Below are 26531 nucleotides of genomic sequence, written 5' to 3' on the forward strand. Positions count from 1 at the left end.
AATATCAGCAGAAACGGATCAGACTTACAGATGGCGTGCGGATAGTATTTCTCTTACACGTGCAGGCTAAGGATGCTGGCCGAGCACACTATCGCAGCAGTGTGTGTAAACATCAGATGCCGACATTTCAAGGTCAGTCGATTGCCTCTGGTGTCCCAACAACTTGACCCCCCTTGATATCAATCTCTTTGGTTTTTTGCTATGGCTACAATTCAAGCAACTGGTCTACACCAGTGTAGTAAACGATATGCTGACGCTAAAGGATTTCGTGTCCAACGGATGATACGAAACGGAAGAACAATCTTCCTTACAGTGAAGGGCAGAGAAGTTATGAATTGCTATGCATCTCCTATGAAGAAGTTGTTTGTTTTGTTTCAGGGCGCAAAAACAACTAGGGTCATATGCGCCCATGTCAAAACTGTGGAACACGAAGACAAAGAGAGGAGTTAAAAACGACTACACGTCAGTCCCAGTCCACGGAAGAGAAGACGGCTAGAAACAGAGACGTGAAGAAAGGTCTATGAAATAGAGAAACCGAGGCCCAAAACTAAAAATTAAATTGCCTTCGCCATATTGCTACGACGAATAGAAAGTAAAACGCGGTCGACAGTCCCCGAGTCGTTCGCTATGCATGCACGTCATGCTGAGGCACTCCTAAGAACAGGTACTCAGACCGCAGAAGGTAAACGTTTCGTGACCCATATTCGTTGCACTTATTCTTCTGGTTTCAATGAGTATAGCGCGAACAAAATAACTTGGCCCGTAGGTGCAGTAGGGGAGGGTAGAACGGTTGCGGGCTTAGGAAAAAATTGCTACGCACCCTCCGAATCATTAGAGTTGCAATATTAAAAGTTTTGGCTGGTTTCGTTGTCTAGGGGCTGGGATACGTAGTTGCCGCATTACAAGCCAAGTACTGCTGAGTCTACAGTATACAATATGAATAGACACTTGAATCGAATGGTCGAAGGTTCCTATCACTCGGCAATTGCGAATTAATCTAGAAATTTATAAATGAAAGATTTCAATTAAATAAAATGTACAGGTGCTATCTTAACGACTTTAAATGAGTACGATAGTAGATGTACTTTTGGGAATGCGGCATATTTCTGAAAACACTTATTGGTGTCGATGGTTCAGCAATTAAATAAAATATAAGCTGAATAACAGGGAAACAATAGATTCCTACTGCAAGTAATTAGTTATGAACAACATAGCTCGCGAGACATTCACTTCTAAACGCACACTACGTCTTCACTGGAAATCACACAAGAGCACAGGTCGGCACTCCGAAACATTTGTATCTCTCGCGATCACGCACATACTGCTCAACTCCAAGTCTTCCCCGCGGCTGTGCGTCCGCCGCGCCGTCCAGCACTTTCCGTGTCCTGTCCAGAACTGCCGCCCTCTCCCCAACCACCTCGTGTCCTCTCCGGAAACGACGCTCCCATCCAGTCTCTGCATTTACGAGCGCTGTGATTGGCTAGAGCGCTCGCGCCAACGCACCCACACACATATTTAAGCACGTCCGAAATACTGGAGTTACATTTAAATAACTAAAATTAAATATTCCTACGGCTGGACCATAAACACGCGCTAACACACATTATTAAATACATAAACAATTGTTGTTGTTGTGGTCTTCAGTCCTGAGACTGGTTTGATGCAGCTCTCCATGCTACTCTATCCTGTGCAAGCTTCATCTCCCAGTACCTACTGCAACCTACATCCTTCTGAATCTGTTTAGTGTATTCATCTCTTGGTCTCTCTCTACGATTTTTACCCTCCGCGCTGCCCTCCAATACTAAATTGGTGATCCCTTGATGCCTCAGAACATGTCCTACCAACCGATCCCTTCTTCTAGTTAAGTTGTGCCACAAACTTCTCTTCTCCCCAATCCTATTCAATACCTCTTCATTAGTTATATGATCTACCAATCCAATCTTCAGCATTCTTCTGTAGCACCACATTTCGAAAGCTTCTATTCTCTTCTTGTCCAAACTATTAATCGTCCATGTTTCACTTCCATGCATGGCTACACTCCATACAAATACTTTCAGAAACGACTTCCTGACACTTAAATCTATACTCGATGTTAACAAATTTCTCTTCTTCAGAAACGCTTTCCTTGCCATTGCCAGTCTACATTTTATATCCTCTCTACTTCGACCATCATCAGTTATTTTGCTCCCCAAATAGCAAACCTCCTTTACTACTTTAAGTGTCTCATTACCTAATCTAATTCCCTCAGCATCACCCGATTTAATTTGACTACATTCCATTATCCTCGTTTTGCTTTTGTTGATGTTATCTTATACCCTCCTTTCATGACACTGTCCATCCCGTTCACTGCTCTTCCAAGTCCTTTGCTGTCTCTGACAGAATTACAATGTCATCGGCGAACCTCAAAGTTTTTATTTCTTCTCCATGGATTTTAATACCTACTTCAAATTTGTCTTTTGTTTCCTTCACTGCTTGCTCAATATACAGATTGAATAACATCGGGGACAGGCTACAACCCTGTCTCACTCCCTTCCCAACCGCTGCTTCCCTTTCGTGCCGCTCGACTCTTATAACTGCCATCTGGTTTCTGTACAAATTGTAAATGGCCTTTCGCTACCTGTATTTTACCCCTGCCACCTTCAGAATTTTAAAGAGAGTATTCCAGTCAACATTTCCAAAAGCTTTCTCTAAGTCTACAAATGCTAGAAACGTAGGTTTGCCTTTCCTTAATCTAGCTTCTAAGATAAGTCGTAGGGTCAGTATTGCCTCACGTGTTCCAATATTTCTACGGAATTCAAACTGATCTTCCCCGAGGTCTGCTTCTACCAGTTTTTCCATTCGTCTGTACAGAATACGCGTTAGTATTTTGCATCCGTGACTTATTAAACTGATTGTTCGGTAATTTTCACATCTGTCAGCACCTGATTTCTTTGGGATCGGAATTATTATATTCTTCTTGAAGTCTGAGGGTATCTCGCCTGTCTCATACATCTTGCTCACCAGATGGTAGAGTTTTGTCAGGACTGGCTCTCCCAAGGCCGTCAGTAGTTCTAATGGAATGTTGTCTACTGCCGGGGCCTTGTTTCGACTGAGGTCTTTCAGTGCTCTGTCAAACTCTTCACGCAGTATCGCATCTCCCATTTCATCTTCATCTACATCCTCTTCTATTCCCATAATATTGTACTCAAGTACATAGCCCTTGTATAGGACCTCTATATACTCCCTCCACCTTTCTGCTTTCCCTTCTTTGCTTAGACCTGGGTTTCCATCTGAGCTCTTGATATTCATACAAGTGGTTCTCTTCTCTCCAAAGGTCTCTTTAATTTTCCTGTAGGCAGTATCTATCTTACCCCTAGTGAGATAACCCTCTACGTCCTTACATTTGTCCTCTAGCCATCCCTGCTTAGCCATATTGCACTTCCTGTCGATCTCGTTTTTGAGACGTTTGTATTCCTTTTTGCCTGCTTCATTTACTGCATTTTTATATTTTCTCCTTTCATCAATTAATTTCAGTATTTCTTGTGTTACACAAGGATTTCTACTTGCCCTCGTCTTTTTGCCTACTACGTCCTCTCCTGCCTTCACTACTTCATCTCTCAAAGCTACCCATTCTTCTTCTACTGTATTTCTTTCCCCCATTGCTGTCAATTGTTCCCTTATGCGCTCCCTGAAACTCTGTACAACCTCTGTTTCTTTCAGTTTATCCAGGTCCCATCTCCTTAAATTCCCACCTTTTTGCAGTTTCTTCAGTTTTAATCTACAGTTCATAAACAACAGATTGTGATCAGAGGCCACATCTGCCCCTGGAAATGCCTTACAATTTAAAACCTGGTTCCTAAATCTCTGTCTTACCATTATGTGATCTATAAACAAATCTATAAACAACCAAACAAACAATTAAAGAAACATATATCAAAAGAAAAGAAGTAAGGCCAGGAGCTTAATGTCTCTGTGCTTTCTAAAACACAGTAAATAATTGACCAGTTTCTTCATGAATAGCATATATCGGATATTAACAAAGACATAGATGAATCAATACATTTATAAGCATGCTGCTACCGTTTTCTCGTGTAACTGTGGAGTACTTATGGCCTGATGCGATAGATAGTAATCGGCCACTATGACCCCAATAACTCATGTACTATTTAAGTTACATGCCTGTAATTCATACCAATTTAGGTTTCCACTAATAGCTTTCTAACGACACGGCGATCGACAAGATCGGATGAAGCGTTTATATTTTGGAAATGCGTTGCTGGGTGTTACTTGTGTAATTTACCGTCAGATACTAAAATGGTTCAAATGGCTCTGAGTACTATGGGACTTAACACCTGAGGTCATCAGTCCCTTAGAACTTAGAACTACTTAAACCTAACTAACCTAAGGACAGCACACACATCCATGCCTGAGGCAGGATTCGAACCTGCGACCGCAGTAGTGTGCGGTTCTAGACTGAAGCGCCTAGAACCGCTCGGCCACTGCGACCGGCGTCAGATACTAAACTTTAAACTAATAAATATATTGAAAATCTGATTACACCTTCAGAATCGTCGTGCAAATAATAATGTACTTGTTTCTTTTTGAGGTAACAAAGTTCATCTGGCTACTATTAATTTCTATACAGACTGTGAAATGTCTGCCATTAAGGTTTCACAAAGTCCGCCATCTTTGGCACTCCCGGTGTGTCTCCTTCATCGATACAAAGCACCGTCATCGTCACAGCGGAATTCCCAGCCACATGGCCCGACCATGCGCTGGGGCTACCCCTCTCGTCCGGCTAACGTTTGCCACCAAGTGTTTGCTGCCGAGCCCCACAATTCGCCCGTTACCTCACGGTATTGGTGGGATTTCGACTGTGGAAGATTACCGTGCGGTAGGAGAGGTGGAGGTCGACAGCTGACGCCTATGCACAAACACCTCTCATAAATCGTACGCTACAGCTAGCGAGTCTCAGACGTTCATGTTAATACGATATGTCAGTACAGCCAATAATTTGAATAATATAGCTGTTCAAAGTCGGTAGTTTCTCACCAGCGTTCTGAAAAATTAATAGATGTATAAACAAACCATCAGTCAAAGCAAAACAAGATTAACCATATGCTGCCAGAAAGAAATCTCATGAAAACAAAAAAGGGGGTAAAAATATAACGAGGCAGACAACATTGCTTACTGTGCTACTTACAATGTGAAATAAAAATAAATTTAAAAAAACGCGCACCACAGGATGATTCCGTCAAAAGCATTCCGACAACCCGAGGACATATGGCAAGGCCTACAGTAGAAATATCTCCCTTGCCAAAGGAATCCAATGCTGTTCACACACATTCCGCGAAGGTCATGATGGCCTCCTTCTTCGACTGCAGAGGCTCCCTGCTCGTCGGTGTGGAATCATAATCAATGCACTGCACTACGAAGACGCTTTGCAGAAACTGCACGCACCATAAAGTCAAAACGCCCACGAATGCTGTCGGACGGAATCAAGCTGTTGTACGATAATGTCCGCCCCCACACTGCCAATCGAACGAATGTTACGCTTCAGATATCTGTTTGGGAAACACTACAACATCCTCCACATGTTCACATCTTTGTCGATCTGAAGAAAGACATGCGTGGACGCCGACAACGGAACCATGGAATTGTTCTATTCAAAAGTATTCACCACACGTGTTAACAATTATTCCGCTGTTTCGTAGAAAACGGTCGGCCGCTGACGGATCCACAACCGCACCTACTCTTGCCCTTTCTCGTCCGACTGCATCCGACATCCAAGCATGTCTTTCTTCCAGTCACCAAAGATGTGAAAATCATACGGTGAAAAAAAAAAGGTTCAAATGGACCTAAGCGCTATGGGACTTAACGTCAGAGGTCATCAGCCACGTAGACTTAGAACTACTTAAATCTAACCAACCTAAGAACATCACACACATCCATGCCCGAGGCAGGATTCGAATTTGGGACCGTAGCAGCCGTACGGTTCCAGACTGAAGCGATTAGAACCGCTCGATCACAGCGGCCGGCCATACGGTGAAAGATCGGAGCTGTAAGGAGAATGTTGCAGTGTTTCGGTTGGTTGTTTGGGGAAGGAGACCAGACAGCGTGGTCATCGGTCTCATCGGATTAGGGAAGGATGGGGAAGGAAGTCGGCCGTGCCCTTTCAGAGGAACCATCCCGGCCGTGTTTCGGAGCAAGTCGCTGGCGCGTAGCGAAGCCTTCGTCTGACTGACAGTGTGGTGGCGGGCGTTATCGTGTAACAGGATGATTCCGTCCGACAGCCCGAGGGCAAACTGGAAAGCCAACAGTGGAACCATTCCTCATCTCCCGCGCCAAAGAAACCGACAGCTGTTCACGCAAGTTCCCGTAAAGCCGTCGGCATACGGACCGTGCATCCGAACGTTGAGCGTTGAGCGTGCCGAGTTTCTGACGTCATAGCGTGGAATAGCACGTTCGGGAGTCTTTCCGAACGTGCAGAGCAATATCTGGCATATCAGATATTCTGAGCATGCGTCTGAGCGTTGACCAATGAGATGGCACAACGCCACCTACGTCACATGCACGCCGTGCCCCTTCAGTACAGAGTTGTGAGGCGCCATATTGGCATTCATTTCAAGCCTATATGTATATAGGCGGTTTCTGAGGACCAGCAAATTGAGAATCCCTGGAAAAACCGTTGTTAGTTGTGTGATTCGTTCCAATAAATAATGAAAAACATCACATTCGTGGCGAAAGAATTATTGTAACTTGGGTATTATGAAAGTAGGCTATTTGAAGGCAGCGACACACCGAAGATCCACCCAAAACAAATTGATCTTGGTACAATGTGTTATAACTAAATTTCAATTAGTAACAGTTATCTACGATTAACGATTTTAGTACGGCATAACACAATATGGCGAACTACGTAGAGCGTGTTGTTGGTTAGCGTAATGAATACCGTCTCTGCGCTGTAATGAGTTTTTGTTGGGGCGGTGGTTCGCGTCTGAATACTTCCAATTTTTTTCCCCTAACATTCGCGCTTTTATTAGGTTCTGATACTTTATTATTGGTTTAATATAAGTATATGTTATAATATTTGATGTTATGTAAATATAAGCTCACCTTTTTTTGAGGGTGACTTCGTTCGATTGGCTTCATCTGCAGGACAGCTTGCGTTACTTGTATACAGACATTTTGCTCCTTTATCTTTTACGCTTCGTAATTCACATGTTGCAAAGACTCTGCTACTGGATAGGAATAGTGATCAAGTAAGACTGACCTTGGGGTTTTACTAAAATGTGGGAATGATGAAATAATGTTTATCTTATGCGGAGAAGTATTCCAAATTTGTACCGCAATATTTTTAATGGAAGTTTTATAAGCCTGTGTCCTTACTGATTGGACATGGTACGTTCCTTTTCGTGGACGATGAAGGAAATATGCATTTTAATAGGGCTAACATGGGATTTTTACACGCGCCCATTGCGTAAACTGTGAGATTTACGAACTAGAAACATCCCTCAACTGCCGCAGGAGTGCGTTGCTATCGCGTATACCACGTTGGGGCCCACGTACCGTGTACACAAGTCGCATCGTTCCTGAGCATTCAGCAGCATGTTGAACTTGGCACGCTCAACGTTGACGTTCGACAGCACGGTCCGTGTGCCGACGGCTTAAGGTCTTGGTGACCTCACTCTTCAAACGTAAGGGCTCTCTGCTCGTCGAGTTCCTCAAGCGTGGGACCACAATCAATCTGTAGCGCTGTAAAGACACTTTGCAGAAACTGCTACAGGCCGTAAAGTCAAGCCGCCCGGGAATGCTGTCGGGCGGAATAATCCTGTTGCACAATAACGCCTGCCGCTGCCAATTGGACGAAGGCTAGCACTGCAGCATCCTCCATACAGTACAGATCTTTCACTGTGTGATTTTGACATCGTTGGCGACCTGAAGAAGGGAATGCGTTTGTGGACCCGTCAGCAACAGACCGCGTTCTACGACACAGGAATTGATGGTGTCGTCTCCCAGTGGGATAAATGTCTTAACACGTATGGAGATTACTTTTGAGTTGAATTACACCACTGGCCATTAAAATTGCTACACCAAGAAGAAAGGTAGATGATAAAAGGAGTATTCATTGGACAAATATATTATACTACAACTGATATGTGATTACATTTTCACTCAATTTGGGTGCATAGATCCTGAGAAATCAGTACCCAGAACAACCACCTCTTGGCCGTAATAACGGCCTTGGTAGGCCTGGACATTGAGTCAGAGCTTGGATGGCGTATACAGGTACATCTGCCCATGCAGATTCAACACGATACCACACTTCATCAAGAGTAGTGACTGGTGTATTGTGATGAGCCAGTTGCTCAGCCATCATTGACCAGACGTTTTCAATTGTTGAGAGATTTGGAGAATGTGCTGGCCGGGGCAGCAGTCGAACATTTTCTTTATCCAGAAAGGCCCGTACAGGACCTGCAACATGCGGTCGTGCATTATCCTGCTGAAATGTAGGGTTCCGCAGGGATCGAATGAAGGCTAGCGCCACGGGTCGTAATACATCTGAAATGTAACGTCCACTGTCCAAAGTGCCGCCAATGCGAACAAGAGGTGACCGAGACGTGTAACCAATGGCACCCCATACCATCACGCCGGGTGATACTCCAGTATACACGCTTCCAATGTGCGTTCACCGCGATGTCGCTAAACACGGATGCGACCATCATGATGCTGTAAACAGAACCTCGCTTCATCCGAAAAAATGACGTTTTGCCATTCGTGCATCCAGGTTCGTCGTTGAGTACACCATCGCAGGTGCTCCTGTCTGTGATGCAGCGACAAAGATAACCGCAGCCTTGGTTTCCGAGCTGATAGTCCATACTGCTGCAAAAGTCGTCGAACCGTTCGTGCAGATGGTTGTTGTCTTGCAAACGTCCGATTTTGTTGACTCATCGATCGAGACGTGGCTGCACGATCCGTTACAGCCATGCGGATAAGATGCCTATCATCTCAACTGCTAGTGATACGATGCCGTTCGGATCGAGCACGGCGTTCCGTATTACCCTCCTGAACCCACCGATTCCATATTCTGCTAACAGTCATTGGTTCTCGACCAACGCGAGCAGCAATGTCGCGATACGATAAACCGCAATCGCGATAGGCTACATCCGACCTTTACCAAAGCCGGAAACGTGATGGTACGGATTTCTCCTCCTTACAAGAGGCATCACAACAACGTTTCACCAGACAACGCCGGTCAACTGCTGTTTGTGTATGAGAAATCGGTTGGAAACTTTCCTCATGTCAGCACGTTGATGGTGTCGCTAACCTTGTGTGAATGCTCTGAAAAGCTAATCATTTTGCATATCACAGCATCTTCTTCCTGTCGGTTAAATTTCGCGTCTGTAGTACGTAATCTTCGTGGTGTAGCAATTTTAATGGCCAGTAGTGTATTTCATGGCCCCATTGTGACGAGTGTTAGGTTTTCATTTGACTGTCCGTTACAATAACAAATGAATTTTTGTTGAGTCATAGAGACGGGACTTATACACGAAGAAAAGTAACTTTTCATGAAAAGTGCTGGTAGTATCAAGTGTGTCAAATCAACATAAAAGCAAAATTTTGAGGATTTGTGCGCTACCTGGCAGACGATGTGCGTAACGGCGTCGATGAGCAGCTGGTCCACCCCGTCAGGGTCGACGCGCCGCCAGTCGAGTGAGTCTCGCTGGCAGAGGATGGAGCGGAGGATGAACGCCTGCACCGCGGCCAGCACGGCGCACGGCCCGCCCTCGAGCTGCACCAGCGCCGTCGGCTCGTGCGGGCTGAACGAGAAGCCCTGCGGACGTCACCGGCAGCGACCGCAAACCAACGTACAAACCTAGTCACACTTTGCCATCTCACTAATATAACTACAGGCTCCGGCAAAAAGACCTTCCGTATTTGGTTTGAGTTGTGGTGGGGAGACTGATGTGCGATAAATACGGGGTGTTCAAAAAGTCTCTCCGCAGTGCCGTATGATTGTTAGCCGCGCGTGCCGTATGATTGTTCGCCTGCCTTAGTTACTTCCCCTCAATTGGACTCTCCCAGCATTCCAATATTTCGTTTATCTCAGTCAGCGTCAGTAGTATCGTTGGTATGTGTCGTTAGATGTTGACGTGAACGTTTAAGTCTAGTTCCTTTGTTTCGTTTTTGTCGCTGTTAAAATGCTAACCACTGAAGAACGTGTGTTTCTACTCGAACAAGTGTTCAAAGCTGGCGGCAAATACACTACTGGCCATTAAAATTGCTACGCCACGAAAATGACGTGCTACAGACGCGAAATTTAACCGACAGCAAGAAGATGCTGTGATATGCAAATGATTAGCTTTTCAGAGCATTCACACAAGGTTGGCGCCGGTGGCGACACCTACAACGTGCCGACATGAGGAAAGTTTCCAACCGATGTCTCATACACAAACAGCAGTTGACCGGCGTTGCCCGGTGAAACGTTGTTGTGATGCCTCGTGTAACGAGGAGAAATGCGTACCATCACGATTCCGACTTTGATAAAGGTTTATCGTGTCGCGACATTGCTGCTCGTAATGACTGTTAGCAGAGTATGGAATCGGTGGGTTCAGCAGGGTAATACGGAACGCCGAGCTGGATCCCAACGGCCTCGTATCACTAGCAGTCGAGACGACAAGCATCTGATCCGCATGGCTGTAACGGATCGTGCAGCCACGTCTCGATCGACGAGTCAACAGACGGGGACGTTTGCAAGACAACAACCATCTGCACGAACAGTTCGACGACGTTTGCAGCAGCATGGACTATCAGCTCGGAGACCACGGCTGCGGTTACCCTTGACGCTGCATCACAAACAGGAGCACCTGCGATGGTGTACTCAACGACGAATCTGGGTGCACGAATGGCAAAACGCATCATGATGGTCGCATCCGTGTTTGGCGACATCGCGGTGAACGCACATTGGAAGTGTGTATTTGTCATCGCCATACTGGCGTATCACCCGGCGTGATGGTATAGGGTGCCATTGGTTACACGTCTCGGTCACCTCTTATTCGCATTGGCGGCACTTTGAACAGTGGACGTTACATTTCAGATGTGTTACGACCCGTGGCTCTACCCTTCACTCGATTCCAGCGGAACCCTACATTTCAGCAGGATAATGCACGACCGCATGTTGGAGGTCCTGTACGGGCCTTTCTGCTTACAGCAAATGTTCGACTGCTGCACTGGACAGCACATTCTCCAGTTCTCTCACCAACTGAAAACGTCTGGTCAATGGTGGCCTAGCAACTGGCTCGTCACAATACGCCAGTCACTACTCTTGATGAACTGTGGTCTCGTGTTGAAGCTGCATGGGCAGCTGTACCTGTACACGCCATCCAAGCTCTGTTTGACTCAATGCCCAGGAGTACCAAGGCCGTTATTATGGTCAGAGGTGGTGGTTCTGGGTACTGATTTCTCAGGATCTACGCACCCAAATTGTGTGAAAATTTAGTCACATGCCAGTTCTAGTATAATATATTTGTCCAATGAATACCCGTTTATCATCTGCATTTCTTCATGGTGTAGCAATTTTAATGGCCAGTAGTGTACATAGTTTCAGTTCGTCAAACATTTAGTCCAGTTTTCCCGGAGGCAACACTCCCACATCGCGATACCGTGCGAGATCGCGATACCGTGCGAGATTTGTTCGAAGTACGGGTTCAATGATAGGTGCACTGAGAAATGGTCGTCCTAGTGTGTTGTTTGAGGATAAACTACTCGATATTTCCGATAAAATGTCCATGAGTCCGAACAAGTCAGTAAGAAAACTCGCCCAGGAAATCGATGTTAGTGTCGGAACGGCCCTAACAGCTGTAAGGAAAAAATTAGAACTTTTCGCTTACAAAGTGACAGTCGAGCAAGAACTGAAAAATATTGATCATGGCAAGAGATTGCATTATTGTCAATGGTTCAAAAATTTCATTCAACAAAATGAAAGGGACATTCTTAATGAAACGGTTTTCACTGCTGAGGCGTGCTTTCATTTATCCGGGTACATGAACTCGCAAAATTCTCTTATGTGGAGTACTGCAAATCCATTGTGTATTCATGAGGAACCACTTCATTCTGTGAAAATAGGAGTTTGGATTGCAACTTCTAGACGTCGGATTGTGCGTCCCATATTTTTCAACGAAACAATATTTTCAACAAGATGGTGCACCCACGCATACAGCTCGCGTTTAAATGTCACTGCTTGCTGATTTTTTTGGTGATCGCATAATTTCACAGGGACTTTGGCCTCCACGATCGCCTGACCTAACACCACCTGAATTTTTCTTCTGGAGTGCAGTGAAAACAACTGTCTCTAAAAACCGTCCAAAATCCATCGATGAAAACTGCAATATCCACTTTCACTGCTTCTGTTACAGAAGAAATGTTACAGCTTGTGTTTGGAAACTTGATTAGACGAATTGAGTTGTGTGTTCGACAACAGGGGGGACACTTTTAACATTTAATGTGAAAATCTGCAAGTAAAAATGAATATTAAATAAATCAATAAGTTATATTTCACTGAGTTTTATTTCGGTATATTCATTGCGGCATACGGCACGCGCGGCTAACATCATACGGCACTGCGGGGAGACTTTTTGAATACCCCGTACGAACAACTTTAGATACACAAATGATACTATACTACTAACAGAAAGTGAAGAAGAGGGAAATGACGAAGAGTTAAAAGACACTCTTGCTAAAGCTGAAAGAAGAAATTGAAAAGGCCAGTCTTAGTCTAAATGTTAAGAAAAAGAAAATTATGGCAACCATACTTACCATTCCATAGCACAATAGCACATAGGAGGCGAAACAATTGCGGCAGTGTCTACATTCAATTATCTCTGTCCCAAATTTCTGCTGATAGTGATTGCAGCCAGAAAATCGGGAGACGCTTGCTAATTGATAGAAAGACAACGTCAAACCTTGACACGGTTTTGATGGAGTAGAAATATAACTTTAGCAGCAAGGGTCCGTATTGTAAGGGCTAAGGTCTTTCCAGTTGTGATGTGCCATTATAAAGGCGGAAACGTGAAGTACAGACAACTTTGAATAGTGCTGCGGTTCTAGGCGCTACAGTCTGGAGCCGAGCGACCGCTACGGTCGCAGGTTCGAATCCTGCCTCGGGCATGGATGTGTGTGCTGTTCTTAGGTTAGTTAGGTTTAATTAGTTCTAAGTTATAGGCGACTGATGACCTCAGAAGTTAGGTCGCGTAGTGCTCAGAGCCATTTGAACCATCTGAATAGTGGTGCTTAGAGTCCCATGCACTGCAAAAAGAAAGAATAGGTCAATATTAGAGCAAATAAAACCAGAGTGCTCCCCGGAAGGCATCATACCGAGACAAAAGCTGACCTTCTTTGGAAACATCATGAGAAGACATGTTTCATTGGAAAAAACGCTAATGCTGGGGAAGATCGAAGGCACTAGAAGAAGAGGACGTCAGAGGATGAGATGGATGGATGGTATCACAGAAGTAATGTGTTTCAAATTGGAAAGCGTACGGGAAAAAGCAGCGTGCTTTGATTCATGGGGTCACAGAGAGTCGGAATCGACTCAATGGAGAGAGAGAGAGAGAGAGAGAGAGAGAGAGAGAGAGACTGGTGCGGAGGAGGTGCCGATCAATAGCGCTGGATTTGCCATTCTCAGTAGCCACAGTGGCTTGGCTAGTATCGTGCGTTTCTTATGGAGGAGTATATTCGTAACGGTGCTTCAGTGACTACTACTCAGCGAGCATTTCACATCCGGTTAGAACTTGTTCAACACGATTCTGTTCCTGACAGAAAAGCTATGGTAGTTTGGGTATCAAACTTTACAGCATCAGGTTCTTCACTGAAAAGAAAATCCACTGGCCGACCTCGGAAACACCGGGAAATGTGGCGCGTGTGAGAGCATCCGTCCAGCACTCTCCGAAGCGTTCACCACTTAAAACATACAGCTGCCCTGGGATTGTGTGACAGCAATGTAAGAAGAATCCTGCACAGAGATCTTCACATGCAGAAATACAAAATGATTACCCAAGAATAAAGTGAGAGAGATTGTGAAACACAAAGTGCGATGTATGAGGAAATTCCACAGAACATTCGCCAGGCGCTGTTTTGATTTATTATGGTGAGACCCACTTCCAGGTGCCAGGTACTATAATAAAATTTCCGCTGCTGGGCAGCAGAAAACAGTCGGGAACTTCACCAACGACCACTTCGCATTTATCAAGTAACAGTTTGGTGCACCGTTGCTGAATATGGTGAGTGGGTTCCGTATTATCGAAGAAAATGGTATGATGGTAACGGTTAATTCAAATAGCTTCTGTTAAGTGATAGAGACCTTCCTCTGACCTAATTTAAAGCAGTTTGTTAGGGACGATGAAGAGGGAGACGTTTGGCTCCAACAAGATGGACCCACAGCTCACACTTCTCGGTGTTCTCTGGAAATTTTGAGAGTTCTTTTCTGGACATCTTCTGTTTTCCCAAGGAGACATCGCCAAGCCTTCAAGTCATCCGATTTATTACCTCGTGTTTTTTTTTCTTTCGGGACATTTAAAACCTCAAGCGTACAAAAATCGCCCCACAACCCTGCAAGCACTTGACCAGGCAATCACCAAGGAAGTGGCTGTCACTCCACCGAAAATGACACGAAGAGCTATGGACAGCTTCCTGGAAAGGTTTCGTCGATGTGTCAGCAATGGAGGATGCCATTTACTGCACATAATTTTTAAAACCAACTAATGTAAAATGGCACAGTATTTGTTGTTCAGAAATAAAAGTATTTTCTGTATATCTTTATTTGTTTGCAACTAACTTTTGAAATACGGGAGGTCTTATTGTCGGACTACATAACAGACAAAAAATTAGTCACCAACTCTACACTGTATCCCCCCCCCCCCTTCATTGATCACCCTGCACTGATGTTGCAGCTCTTATCACCTTCCTCCCATCTCCACAACTTTATTTCTTTTCCCAGGGTAGTTTCAACCGTTTTCCCCTCCAAGACCATGAAATCGTTTCTGAGCTCTCTCCAGTACATCAGCTTTTTGAAATGGATGCCGACCTACTCTTTCCTATGTAGCTGCAAACCTAACCACGTACGATGACATCCCACATCTTTTTTCTACCATTTCCCATCTGCATTTAAATCCATCGCTTGGAAAATGTTGCCAGAATTCCACAGCAATGCCATCCTTACAGGTTTCAAGGTCCCATACAACACTATCTCATCAACACTAATATCATTAAAGTTTTGCTAATAACAGCCTTGATCGCATTAATATTTTATATAAACTGCCAATGTACTCGGTATTTTAATTTTATTTTATTTTAACGATGTAATTATGCACATTTTATGACAGAGCCAGCACATAATTTAATTCATACAAACGCATTTTGGCTGCGTATTATGGTGTTATCTTTTAATTTCACGAATGATCGATGTGTGTTCGATTCTTACATCATATTCTTGATTATTGGATGGCATCCTTTGCACCAGCCAGCCTTCACATCTTTGGTCTACAGAGGAATCGACGTAAAATGTCGCCTCCATAGTTACCAAGCTGGCGTCCCACCATCTATCACCTACAGAGGGCAGCCAACACTCACACGATCAATATCATGCTTAACGAAATTTTTATCCAAATTTTCTCTGTTATATAGAAGTTTTCTTTTAAAATGAACAAATGCCCTAGTTATTCTTTTATGGACAAAATCAGTGTATTTTAGAAGTAGCTTTTGTTACTTGTACTGACGATTCATAACCATTGGACAGTAATGACGCCATGCTGGAGACAGGGGACGGGGTTATCATTATTTAACCACGAGCAGCTGAGCCACTCTCAGCAGTAGAGTACATCTCTCTAGAGTAGCCTGCTTAGCCAGCCCAGCTGCTGCCACCATCACGGATATACACATATCAAAAAAAGTTTTGCGTCAGCCCGGTTCCAAGAACTCCAGAGACAGACGTTGAATGTGGATATTATATCAGAGACACAGACCCTTTGACTGTTCAGGGATGTCATTAAACCCGCCCAAAGCCGTAAACAACCACGCATGAGCAGCGCCAATCATACGGAGGGGGGTCCGACAGCCGATGAAGTCCAGTTATTCCACCAGGAAGGAGGCACACGGCTCATGTTGTTTGTAGTTCAACCAGGCCTACGTGGTCAGTATCGCGGCTCGATAGCGTCCGCATTGTTACTTTGTGCCAGGAAGGGCTCTCTACAAGAGAAATGTCCAACCGTCTCGGAGTGAACCAAAGCGATGTTGTTCGGATATGGAAGAGGAACTGTCGACGACATGCCTCGCTCAGGCCGCCCAAGGGCTACTACTGCAGTGGATGACCGCTACCTATGGATTATGGCTCGGGAGAACCCTGACAGCAACGCCACCATGTTGAATAATGCTTCTCGTGCAGCCACAGAACGTCGTTTTACGACTCAAACTGTGCGCAATAGGCTGCATGATGCGCAGCTTCAATCCCGACGTCCATTGCGAGGTCCATCTTTGCAACCACGACACCATGCAGCGCGGTACAGATGGGCCCAACAACATGCCGAACGGACCGCTCAGGATTGGCATCATGTTCTCTTCACCGATGAGTGTCGCATATGCTCCAACTAGACAATCGTCGGAAACATGTTTGGAGGCAACCCGTCAGGCTGAACGCCTTAGACACACTGTCTAGTAAGTGCAGCAAGGTGGAGGTCCCTGCTGGGATAGATTGAAAAGGTCTGTTTATGGACGACGTGACCCACCAACCACTCTGAGGGACTACGTCGAAGCGCCGTTGAGGAGTGGGACAACAATCTGGACCAACAGTGCCTTGATGAACTTGTGAATAGTGCCACGACGAATACAGGCGTGCATCAATGCAAGAGGACGTGCTACTGGGTATTATAGATACCGGTGTGTACAGCAATCTGGACCACCAACTCCGAAGGTCTCGCTGTATGGTGGTACAACATGCAACGTGTGGTTTTCATGAGCAATAAAAAAGGTGGAAATGATGTTTATGTTGATTTCTATTCCAATTTTCTGTACAGGTTCCGGAACTCTCCGAACCGAGATGATGCAGAACTTGTTTGGATGTGTGTACTATTCATAGTAATTATTTTATAAAAACTTCACTTTGTTATTATAATGGTTTTGCTACCTGTAAGCTGGTTTACTAGTTTCTCTGCAGAGTACAAGGTCTGAAGATGGTCTACAACAATATCGGTCAACAGTTTAAATAAAATATTTATGCAATCAAATTGTTACTGGCAAAACTTTGTTGATACACCTGAGATCGCTGTTTCTCTGGAAAAATGTTCCAGAAAAGAACTGAGATCATTGTTTTTATTCTTATAAGCAGGAGCACATACGTCAAAAAAAAATTAATGACCGCCAGTAACACCACAATAGTACCATGTAAGTTTACGTTAACGCTTCTGTCTCGGTGCTGGCACCACACTGCTCACTACATTACACGTCATTGCTCGCCGTGAGCCTTGTTACATTTACCTTGCAGCCTCGCTGCTCATTGGTCGTCCGGAGTATTTATGTACCCTGAAGCTGTTAACACGAGGAGCGTTCAATAAGTAACGCAACACCTTTTTTCTCAGCCAATTTCGTCTGAAAAAATGAAGAATTTGTTGTGGGACATGGTGGAGTATTCCCACTTCAGCTCCTATAGTTTCGTGAAGTTCCGGTATGAGGTAGCGCTATACGTAGCCTTCAAAATTATGTCTGTGACGGAGGTGCGTTCGAAGCAGAGAGATATCACTGAGTTACTTTTGGCGGAAAACCAGAGCATCGCAGATATTAATAGTCAGGGTACTCAAAGGTATCTGCCGGCTACGTTCCTCTCCATCTAACAGAAGACCATAAAGAACAACGAAGGAGCATCTGCGCGAAACTGCTTGCGCGTTACGAGTCTGATTGAGACAATTTTTGTTGAACGCATGGATTGGCGCCACTTCACTTCTCCTCCGAAGAAAAGTTCAAGGTCGCACCTCAGCCGGTAATGTCATGGCGACTGTCTTTCGGACTCTGATGGGATTATTCAGTTCGATATCCTCCCTCATCGTGTAACGATCAACTCTGAAGTGTATTGTGCTACCCTCAGTAAATTGAAGAAACGACTTCTGCGTGCTCGTCGTTACAAAACTGCAAACGAATTTCTGGCTTCTCCGTGACAACACAAGGCCTCACACAAGTCTATGCAACCGAGTAGAGCTGACAAAACTTCATTAGGCACTTCTCCGCCATCCACCCTACAGCCCGGATCTCGTATCTTCTGATCTCCATCTGTTTGGCCCGATGATGTACGCACTCCACAGGAAGCAGTACGTGGATGATACGGTTTTTTGATGCAGCAAGAAGTTGTCTCCGACAGTAGAGTGCTACCATGTTTGCGGACAGGCTCTCCTAGAAAGATGGCGTAAGGCCATCGCATTGGGTGGAGATTATGAAAAATAGGGTTTTGTAGCAAAAAGAGTGGGGAATAATATGGTGTCTTGCAACGCTGAATAAAACAAACCTAATTTCATAGAAAAGGGTTGCATTACTTACTGAAATCCCCTTGTATAGCTAGCAGAGTCAAACATTGCACTCCTGGAGTGATCTTGAAGCAGCCAATCACGGCTCAAGTTTCAAGACATGCAGCGATGGCCATAGCGCGAAACGTGAACCAGCTTGATATCATCGCCTGGAGAGGACTGCAGCGAGCAGCGATGGTGCAGGTTAAGACGGCCGGTATGACTCAATGTGCTTCTTTCGCCATCGCTGGGCAATGCCGGCGAGCAAGGAGTAGCAGAACAAACATTCTCTACTGTGTAGCCTCTACCTTGATAAGGACAATGACTGGAGTAGGAAGAGAGTACACGTGTTTCTTGAGGTTAACCCACAGTGAGCCGCAGCCACTCATTGATGGTTACGTCGTGTAGAGCTACCAAACTGCGGGGATGGTGAACGCTATATTTAATTCGCTGCCACAAACATTTTCTATGGGATTCAGATTGCGTGATCGATCGGGACAGCCGAGATGCAAAAGGCTTCGTCAAATCAGAAACGTATGTCGGTAGCCTTGCGGATATGACCGTTGTCGTCTTGGAAAATGAGTGCATCCGCTGCACGCTCGCCATGAAGATGGAGAAAGGGCGACACTTGATCGCAGAAAATGTTGAAATAAACATCCTGGCTCTTATTCACGGTAACCAGAATGACTGAGGTAAAGTCTTGGAATGAAAAACGCGCACAAAAGATCACAGAAACACCTCCGGCCCGAACTACAGCCTCCACACACTGTGGGTTAAAAGCCTCATTGCCGGCATTGGAGCACTCAACGTCATCCATCTTTGCAAAGAGGCAGTATTGCGAATGGAGGAACTACAACATATTCCTTCGTCAGTGTCTAGTTTCTGTACTGTTTGGCCCACTGGAGGTGTACAGCCTCATGCGCTACTGTGACGAATGGCTTTTCACTGGGTAATTGACACCAAACGTCAGTTCATATAGTTCCTTTCACATTGTCGTTAGAAAACTGGTTGTGACTGACCTGCATTCATTCACATAATTACTGTCGGGTTTGAAAATGTCATTGAATAAGTGTGACGGAGTGCTTTTGCGACATTTCGTACAATATAACTGGAACGAGTGCTGCTTTCTTTGACAAGTTTCACTCGCGGCTCCCCGGGACAATCCACGCAGTTTCTTAAATCGTGATTCAGAAATAAATGATATTCCCAACAGAACTCTAAAGCAGTTTCCACAGTAGACAATATTGTAAGAGTACTAGAAGTGTACTCTGCACAGGCTTCGCTCATCTCTAGAACACTACTGACACAAGCTCACGTTGTGTTGTCAAGAACGCTGTAAACAAAATCGATATATCGCGCTATGACAGTCACGCGCTCGATATAAAGGGTGTTTCACAATTCATGCTACACACTTCTAGAGTTTGTACAGGGGATTTGATAGATCACGTTTTACGTCGGAACACATGTCCGGAAACGATTCGTTTCCTTTTAACAAGAAAAATAAGATGTACAGATTTCACTCCTGTTTGTTATTATATTACAACAGCTGTTCGGTATCACGACACCCTGTTTCGGTGCACACAGTGTACCTGCGCAGTTGTTGTTGTTGTTGTGGTCTTCAGTCCTGAGACTGGTTTGATGCAGCTCTCCATGCTACTCTATCCTGTGCAAGCTTCTTCATCTCCCAGTACCTACTGCAACCTACATCCTTCTGAATCTGTTTAGTGTATTCATCTCTTGGTCTCCCTCTACGATTTTTACCCTCCACGCTGCCCTCCAATGCTAAATTTGTGATCCCTTGATGCCTCAAAACATGTCCTACCAACCGATCCCTTCTTTTAGTCAAGTTGTGTCACAAACTTCTCTTCTCCCCAATCCTATTCAATACCTCCTCATTAGTTACGTGATCTACCCACTTTATCTTCAGCATTCTTCTGTAGCACCACATTTCGAAAGCTTCTATTCTCTTCTTGTCCATACTAGTTATCGTCCATGTTTCACTTCCATACATGGCTACACTCCATACAAATACTTTCAGGAACGACTTCCTGACACTTAAATATATACTCGACGTTAACAAATTTCTCTTTTTCAGAAACGATTTCCTTGCCATTGCCAGTCTACATTTTATATCCTCTCTACTTCGACCATCATCAGTTATTTTACTCCCTAAATAGCAAAACTCCTTTACTACTTTAAGTGTCTCATTTCCTAATCTAATTCCATCAGCATCACCCGATTTAATTTGACTACATTCCATTATCCTGCGCAGTAAGTTCGAATAAACTCTGTACAACAAGCGTGGAGCATGGTTAATCACTTCTGCCGTAGCCATAATCCGTGCATCCAGATCTTCCTCTGACTGGACAGGAGTCTCGTAAACAAGACCTCATGTGGACCCACATGTGGGGACGCGCACGGTCGCCAGCGATACAGGCGTACTTACGTTGATTCATTGTGCGTTCCAGAACGACGAGATCACACAGTGAATAACACGAAAACATTTCCTAGACACTAACACACCCTCCTCCAGTATGGTGGCCAAGCATGTGGTCCACCTCGACTACGTGCAGGTGGTTTTGGACGCGAGCTGCAAAATTTACTGCTACGTCATCAGGTTGGAACCACAATTCGCCCCGAATGTCCAGTGGATCATCCTACAAAAAATCTGCCATCACTTGTTGCACAATTATCAAGTACCTGGCACCCGTTAGGTGGGAAGGAAGGGTGTATGTCCCAATCACAGGATCATCGTAGATACCTGCACGGACATGATATCGAAGGTGTGCATAAATCTTTGTGTAAACGGGGATTTGCGGTTTTCTTGATCCAAATATGGCTATTTAGAGCGTTCAAAACACCTTCCATGTTGAAATGCGCTTCAACGGTGAACAAAATTCGCCTTGAAAACAGAGAAAAATCCACACAACGGTTTAAAATCAAGTACAGAAATTGACACGTGGCACAAGATCGGCCGGACCATGGCATATAGCTTCTGGTGAGACACACGCAAGCCACGTTTAATGGCTTGAGTACTCCTCGAAGGGTTGTCTTGAACTTGATAAAGCAGTTCCTCTTCTAGTACATAAGTGCGCCGCCTTTTTGGAACACCACAGTTTGATCTATCGCTTGTGTATTTCATACTTTCCTGCAGCCGTTGTTCTTCAACTTCTTAAACCTAGCAGCAGCACGGTTTCGGACTGAAGCGCCTAGAACTGTTCGGCCACAGCAGCCGGCGATGACTGGAGTCACACGATTTGGAAAGTACTCGTGGTACAGACGTTCAGCTCCTCTTCCATTCCTACGAGCTTCATCGTAAACAAACGTATCGATGTACTCTGTGAACACGTACTCAGGCGCCGGCGCGGTGACCGAGCGATTCTAGGCGTTCAGTCCGGAACCGCGCAGCTGCTACGGTCGCAGGTTCGAATCCTGCCTCGGGCACGGATGTGTGTGATGCCCTTAGGTAAGACAGGTTTAAGTAGTTCTAAGTTCTTGGGGGACTGATGACCTCAGATGTTAAGTCCCATAGTCCTCAGAGCCATTTGAACCATTTTTTTGTACTCAGGCATCCCGTTACTACAGTAATAGTCACTGTGACATCAACTGACGCATCACCAGGAAGCATAACAGCAAGGCAGTTGGAAACAGAGGACGTCACGTGACATCGTGTCATCGTACCTGTCACGAACTTGGGTAGCCTACCATAAGAAGCGAACCGAGTAAGAAACATCTAGAGCGCAACTGAGAAGCTCTTGTTTTCCTTGAAACATGGAAACGAACCGTTCTCGGTCATAGGTTCCTATGTAAAACTTGATATAGTAAGCCCCCTCTAGACTCTAGAAGTGTGTAACATGAACTGTGAAACACCCTTTATATTGCTTGCAGCGAACCTTGCAAATTACCAATGACTCTTGTTGCACAATTATCTTAACGAGGGACGATATGTGTAACTTACTTTTTGAAATCCGAACGTAGTTGTAACTGGAAATATTTCTTTTCACGATGCATTAAATTCTCGTATTCACAACTCACTGGTTTATTTACGTTTCAAAATGTAGCTGGGGATAAGAGGTTATTGTCGCCATGTTCCTTACGTCATTTCATGAAGTCCACTCGTCACTGGTCAAAGGCGACAGCCAATATAAGAATTAATACTTTATGCGAAGTAAAGATTGATTCTAGAAGGTTAGGCACGCTTGGTATGTGTGCAGAAGATACCTGTGACCAGGAGCGGAAGACGGGGTCCTTGCCTCCGGAGCGCCCCCACAGCAGGTGCCGCACGTCCTCCAGGTCTGCAGACATGGCGCCGCCTTTGGCGCTGCCTCGCGCCCCCACCACCAGACGGCCCATTGCACGCCTCCTGTTGCCGGGGAAACACACACACGTCGCTTATTGTTACCAGTACCAGCAGCAGGAACTAACTTCACTAGGATAAATGACATTACACAGGCACGTGTGTTACCTGGAGAAACTGGTTCAACTTGAACAGACGACCGAAACCGATAATAAGACATGGGCATATATTACTTACACGTATATGGCCGTTATAAGAGTTGAGGGACATGAAAGGGAAGCAGTGGTTGGGAAGGGAGTGAGGCAGAGTTGTAGCCTCTCCCCGATGTTATTCAATCTGTATATTGAGCAAGCAGTAAGGGAAGCAAAAGAAAAATTTGGAGTAGGAATTAAAATCCATGGAGAAGAAATAAAAACTTTGAGATCTGCCAATAGCATTGTATTTCTGTTAGAGACAGCAAAAGGATCTGGAAGAACAGTTGAACGGAATGGACAGTGTATTTAAAAAAGGATATAAGATGAACATCAACAAAAGCAAAATGATGATAATGGAATGTAGTCTAATTTAATCAGGCGATGCTGAGGGAATTAGACTAGGAAATAAGACACTTTGATATTTGGGGAGAAAATAACTGATGGTGGTGGAAGCAGAAAGGATGTGAAAAGTAGACTGGCAATGGCAAGGAAAGAGTTTCTGAAGAAGAGAAATTTGTTAGCATCGAGTATAGATTTAAGTGTTAGGAAGTCGTTTCTGAAAGTAATTGTGTGGAGTGTAGCCATGCATGGAAGTGAAACGCGGAAGATAAATAGTTTGGACAAGAAGAGAATAGAAGCTTTTGAAATGTGGTGCTACAGAAGAATGCTGAAGATTAGATGGGTGGATCACATAACTAATGAGGAGGTATTGAACAGAATTAGGGAGACGAGGAGTTTGTGGCACAACTTGACAAGAAGAAGCGATCGGTTGGTAGGACATGTTCTGAGGCATCAAGGGATCACCAATTTAGCATTTGAGGGCAGCGTGGAGGGTAAAAATCGTAGAGGGAGACCAAGAGATGCATACATTAAGCAGATTCAGAAGGATGTAGGTTGCAGTAGGTACTGGGAGAGGAAGAAGCTTGCACGGGATAGAGTAGCATGGAGAGCTGCATCAAACCAGTCTCAGCACGAAAGACAACATCAACAAACAATATGATACTGAAATGTAGGCAGGAGTACACGATCCAGTCACATTAATGTGAGCACCGCCTATGAGCAACGTCAAGTTACAGTAATCACTCACAGATGGCAGGTGGCAACACTAGCGATGGAGGGTACATTGAGCGTGTCTGTGGGACGCGGAAAACATTGCAGTCGTTGTCGTAATGCGGAATCGGAGCGAGTAAGCCGACGCCCAAAATGACACCATCTTTCGGCCCAAGGCTCGAAACGGCTAAGTTTGTACACTGTTCGCGTGTCACCCTAGTCAAAGTATACCGTCCGTAGCAAAATGGAGCTATCCAAAACTGGCGCTGAGGCAAATACGGTGCACCACGGAACTTTGCAAGGACGAATAGACGTGCAACTGTTGAGTTATTAACCGTCCCACCGAGCGAGGTGGCGCAGTGGTTAGCACACTGGACTCGCATTCGCGACCACGACGATTCAAACCCGCGTCGGGCCATCTTGATTTAGGTTTTCCATGATTTCCCTAACATGCTCCTGGCAAATGCTGGGATGGTTCCAGTGAAAGGGCACGGCCGACGTTCTTCACCATCCTTCCCTAATCCGATGGGACCGATGACCTCGCTGTTTGCTCGCCTCCCTCGAAACGAACCAATCAACCAGATGAACTGAGGAGCTACCAATACAGTCTTCTCAACAGCCGTTCAGCGAACAGTTTTGCGTGTGGGTCTCCACAGCAGGCGCCTGGTTAATGCACCCATGCTCACTGCTGTTCATCTGGACGAAGACGAATCTGCACGGCGATAGGAGCATTTGGACATCCCCTGAGTGGAAACAGGTGGCCTTATCAGGTGAATCACACTTTATGTCCCATCGGAAACATGGTGAACGCTCTGCAACAATCGTCGAAAGGGTCCAGGCGCAAGGCGGGAGTGTTACAGTATGGGAAATGTTTTCGTGTCATTCCCAGGCGATCTGGTCTTTCTGGAACGCACAATGGATCATAATAAGTATGCATTTATTGCTGGCGGTCATGTCCATCATCATACAGAGTGCGTTCCATAAGTAATGCGATCATTTTTTTCTGACGCAACGGTACACCACAGCGTGTTGTAACCGACTGGGCTAAGTGGAGGGGGGTGTTAGCTTCAGAACGCTCTTTGTCTCATTCGGCTGCGAGCTGCCGGAGAGTCAGGACGTGCGTTTCCGTCAACCCCGTTTTGAGTTTATGTAACACGGCACAATGGATCATTCTGTAGAGCAACGGTACGCTATCAAATTTTGCGTTAAACTTGGGAAGTCCGACACCGGAACGTTTCCATTACTTCAGCATGCCTTTGGGACTGATTGCTTGTCCAAATCACAAGTTTTCCGATGGCACAAGTCGTTCATGGGGGGCCGAGAGGAGATCACCGACGAACCTCGCAGCGCACGGCCATCAACCGCACGAGTCGACGAAAATGTGACGAGTGTGCGCCATTGTTTGACCGACAGCTCAGCCTTCAATTGATAGCACAAACTCTAAACAAGTCAAAAACAACCGATTTCCTCATTGTGACCGAAGATTTGAACATGAGAAAGGTGTGTGCCAAACTCGTCCCAAAAGTGTTGACCTACGAACACAAGCACATGCGAGTGGTTCGGTGCCGGGAAATGTTGTAAATGTATGAAAATGATCCCCATTTTTTAAACTCAGTTATCACTGGTGATGAGTCGTGGATTTCTCAGTACGACCGTGAGACAAAAAGGCAGAGTTCAGAGTGGCACACCCCATCGTCGCCCCGTTCCAAGAAGACACGCATGAGCAAGTCCAGGATGAAAATCATGCTCATTGTCTTCTTTGACGTCAGAGCCATTGTCCACCACGAATTCGTACCTACTGGGACTACAGTGAACTCAGCTTTCTACTTGGAAGTGCTCAAAAGACTGAAAAAGACGGTTTCACGCTGCCGAAGCGACATCAAGGACAAGTGGAAAGTTCACCATGACAACGCGCCGAGTCACAGCGCCTTCATTGACAACGACTTCCTGGCCAGGACCAAGACCCCATTGGTTCTCCAGCCTCCCTACAGTCCTGACCTGGCTCCCACTGACTTTCTTCGTTTCCTCGGTTAAAAGGATTCATGAAAGGAAAACATTGGGACACGATTGAAAGCATCGAGGCGTATGTTACATCAGCTCTAAAGGACATTCCGGAAAAGGCATTCAAGGATGCCTTCCAGGCATGAAAACACCGCCTCCAGAAATGTATCGACGCAAGAGGGTGCTATCTTGAAACTTTTTGATTATTTGTACGAATATATTCAATAAATGATTTTTTATGAATTTGGTCGCATTACTTATGGAACGCACCTTCTGTGTAATCTGTTTTCCCTTGGCACTATGGCATCTAACAGCAGGACAATGCGACCTTTCTCACAGCTCGCAGTATACGTGCGTGGCCACTGCAGTTAGCTGATCATCTCTGTTGAGCCTTTCGTGCTTACGACATGAACCTGTTGCGAAACGCACTGCTCTTCTTTGGATCTTCTCTGTTTCCTCTATCAGTCC

General features: G+C 45.2%; 1 protein-coding gene across 1 annotated transcript in view; it reads right to left on the reverse strand.

Moving 5' to 3' along the window:
• LOC126413095 (ubiquitin carboxyl-terminal hydrolase MINDY-3-like) overlaps positions 1–22865 on the reverse strand; it is a 117119-nt gene extending 94254 nt beyond the window's left edge. Inside the window, exons 1-2 of the mRNA XM_050082990.1 lie at positions 22743–22865; positions 9620–9814 (exon numbers count right to left, since the gene is read on the reverse strand). Coding sequence (XP_049938947.1) covers positions 9620–9814; positions 22743–22826 — 279 coding nt within the window. The 5' untranslated portion in view covers positions 22827–22865. The remainder of the gene's footprint in view (positions 1–9619; positions 9815–22742) is intronic.
• Between the last annotated feature and the right edge of the window lie 3666 nt (positions 22866–26531).

Source organism: Schistocerca serialis, chromosome 7 (assembly GCF_023864345.2).
Source record: "Schistocerca serialis cubense isolate TAMUIC-IGC-003099 chromosome 7, iqSchSeri2.2, whole genome shotgun sequence".
Classification (NCBI taxonomy): Eukaryota; Metazoa; Arthropoda; class Insecta; order Orthoptera; family Acrididae; genus Schistocerca; species Schistocerca serialis.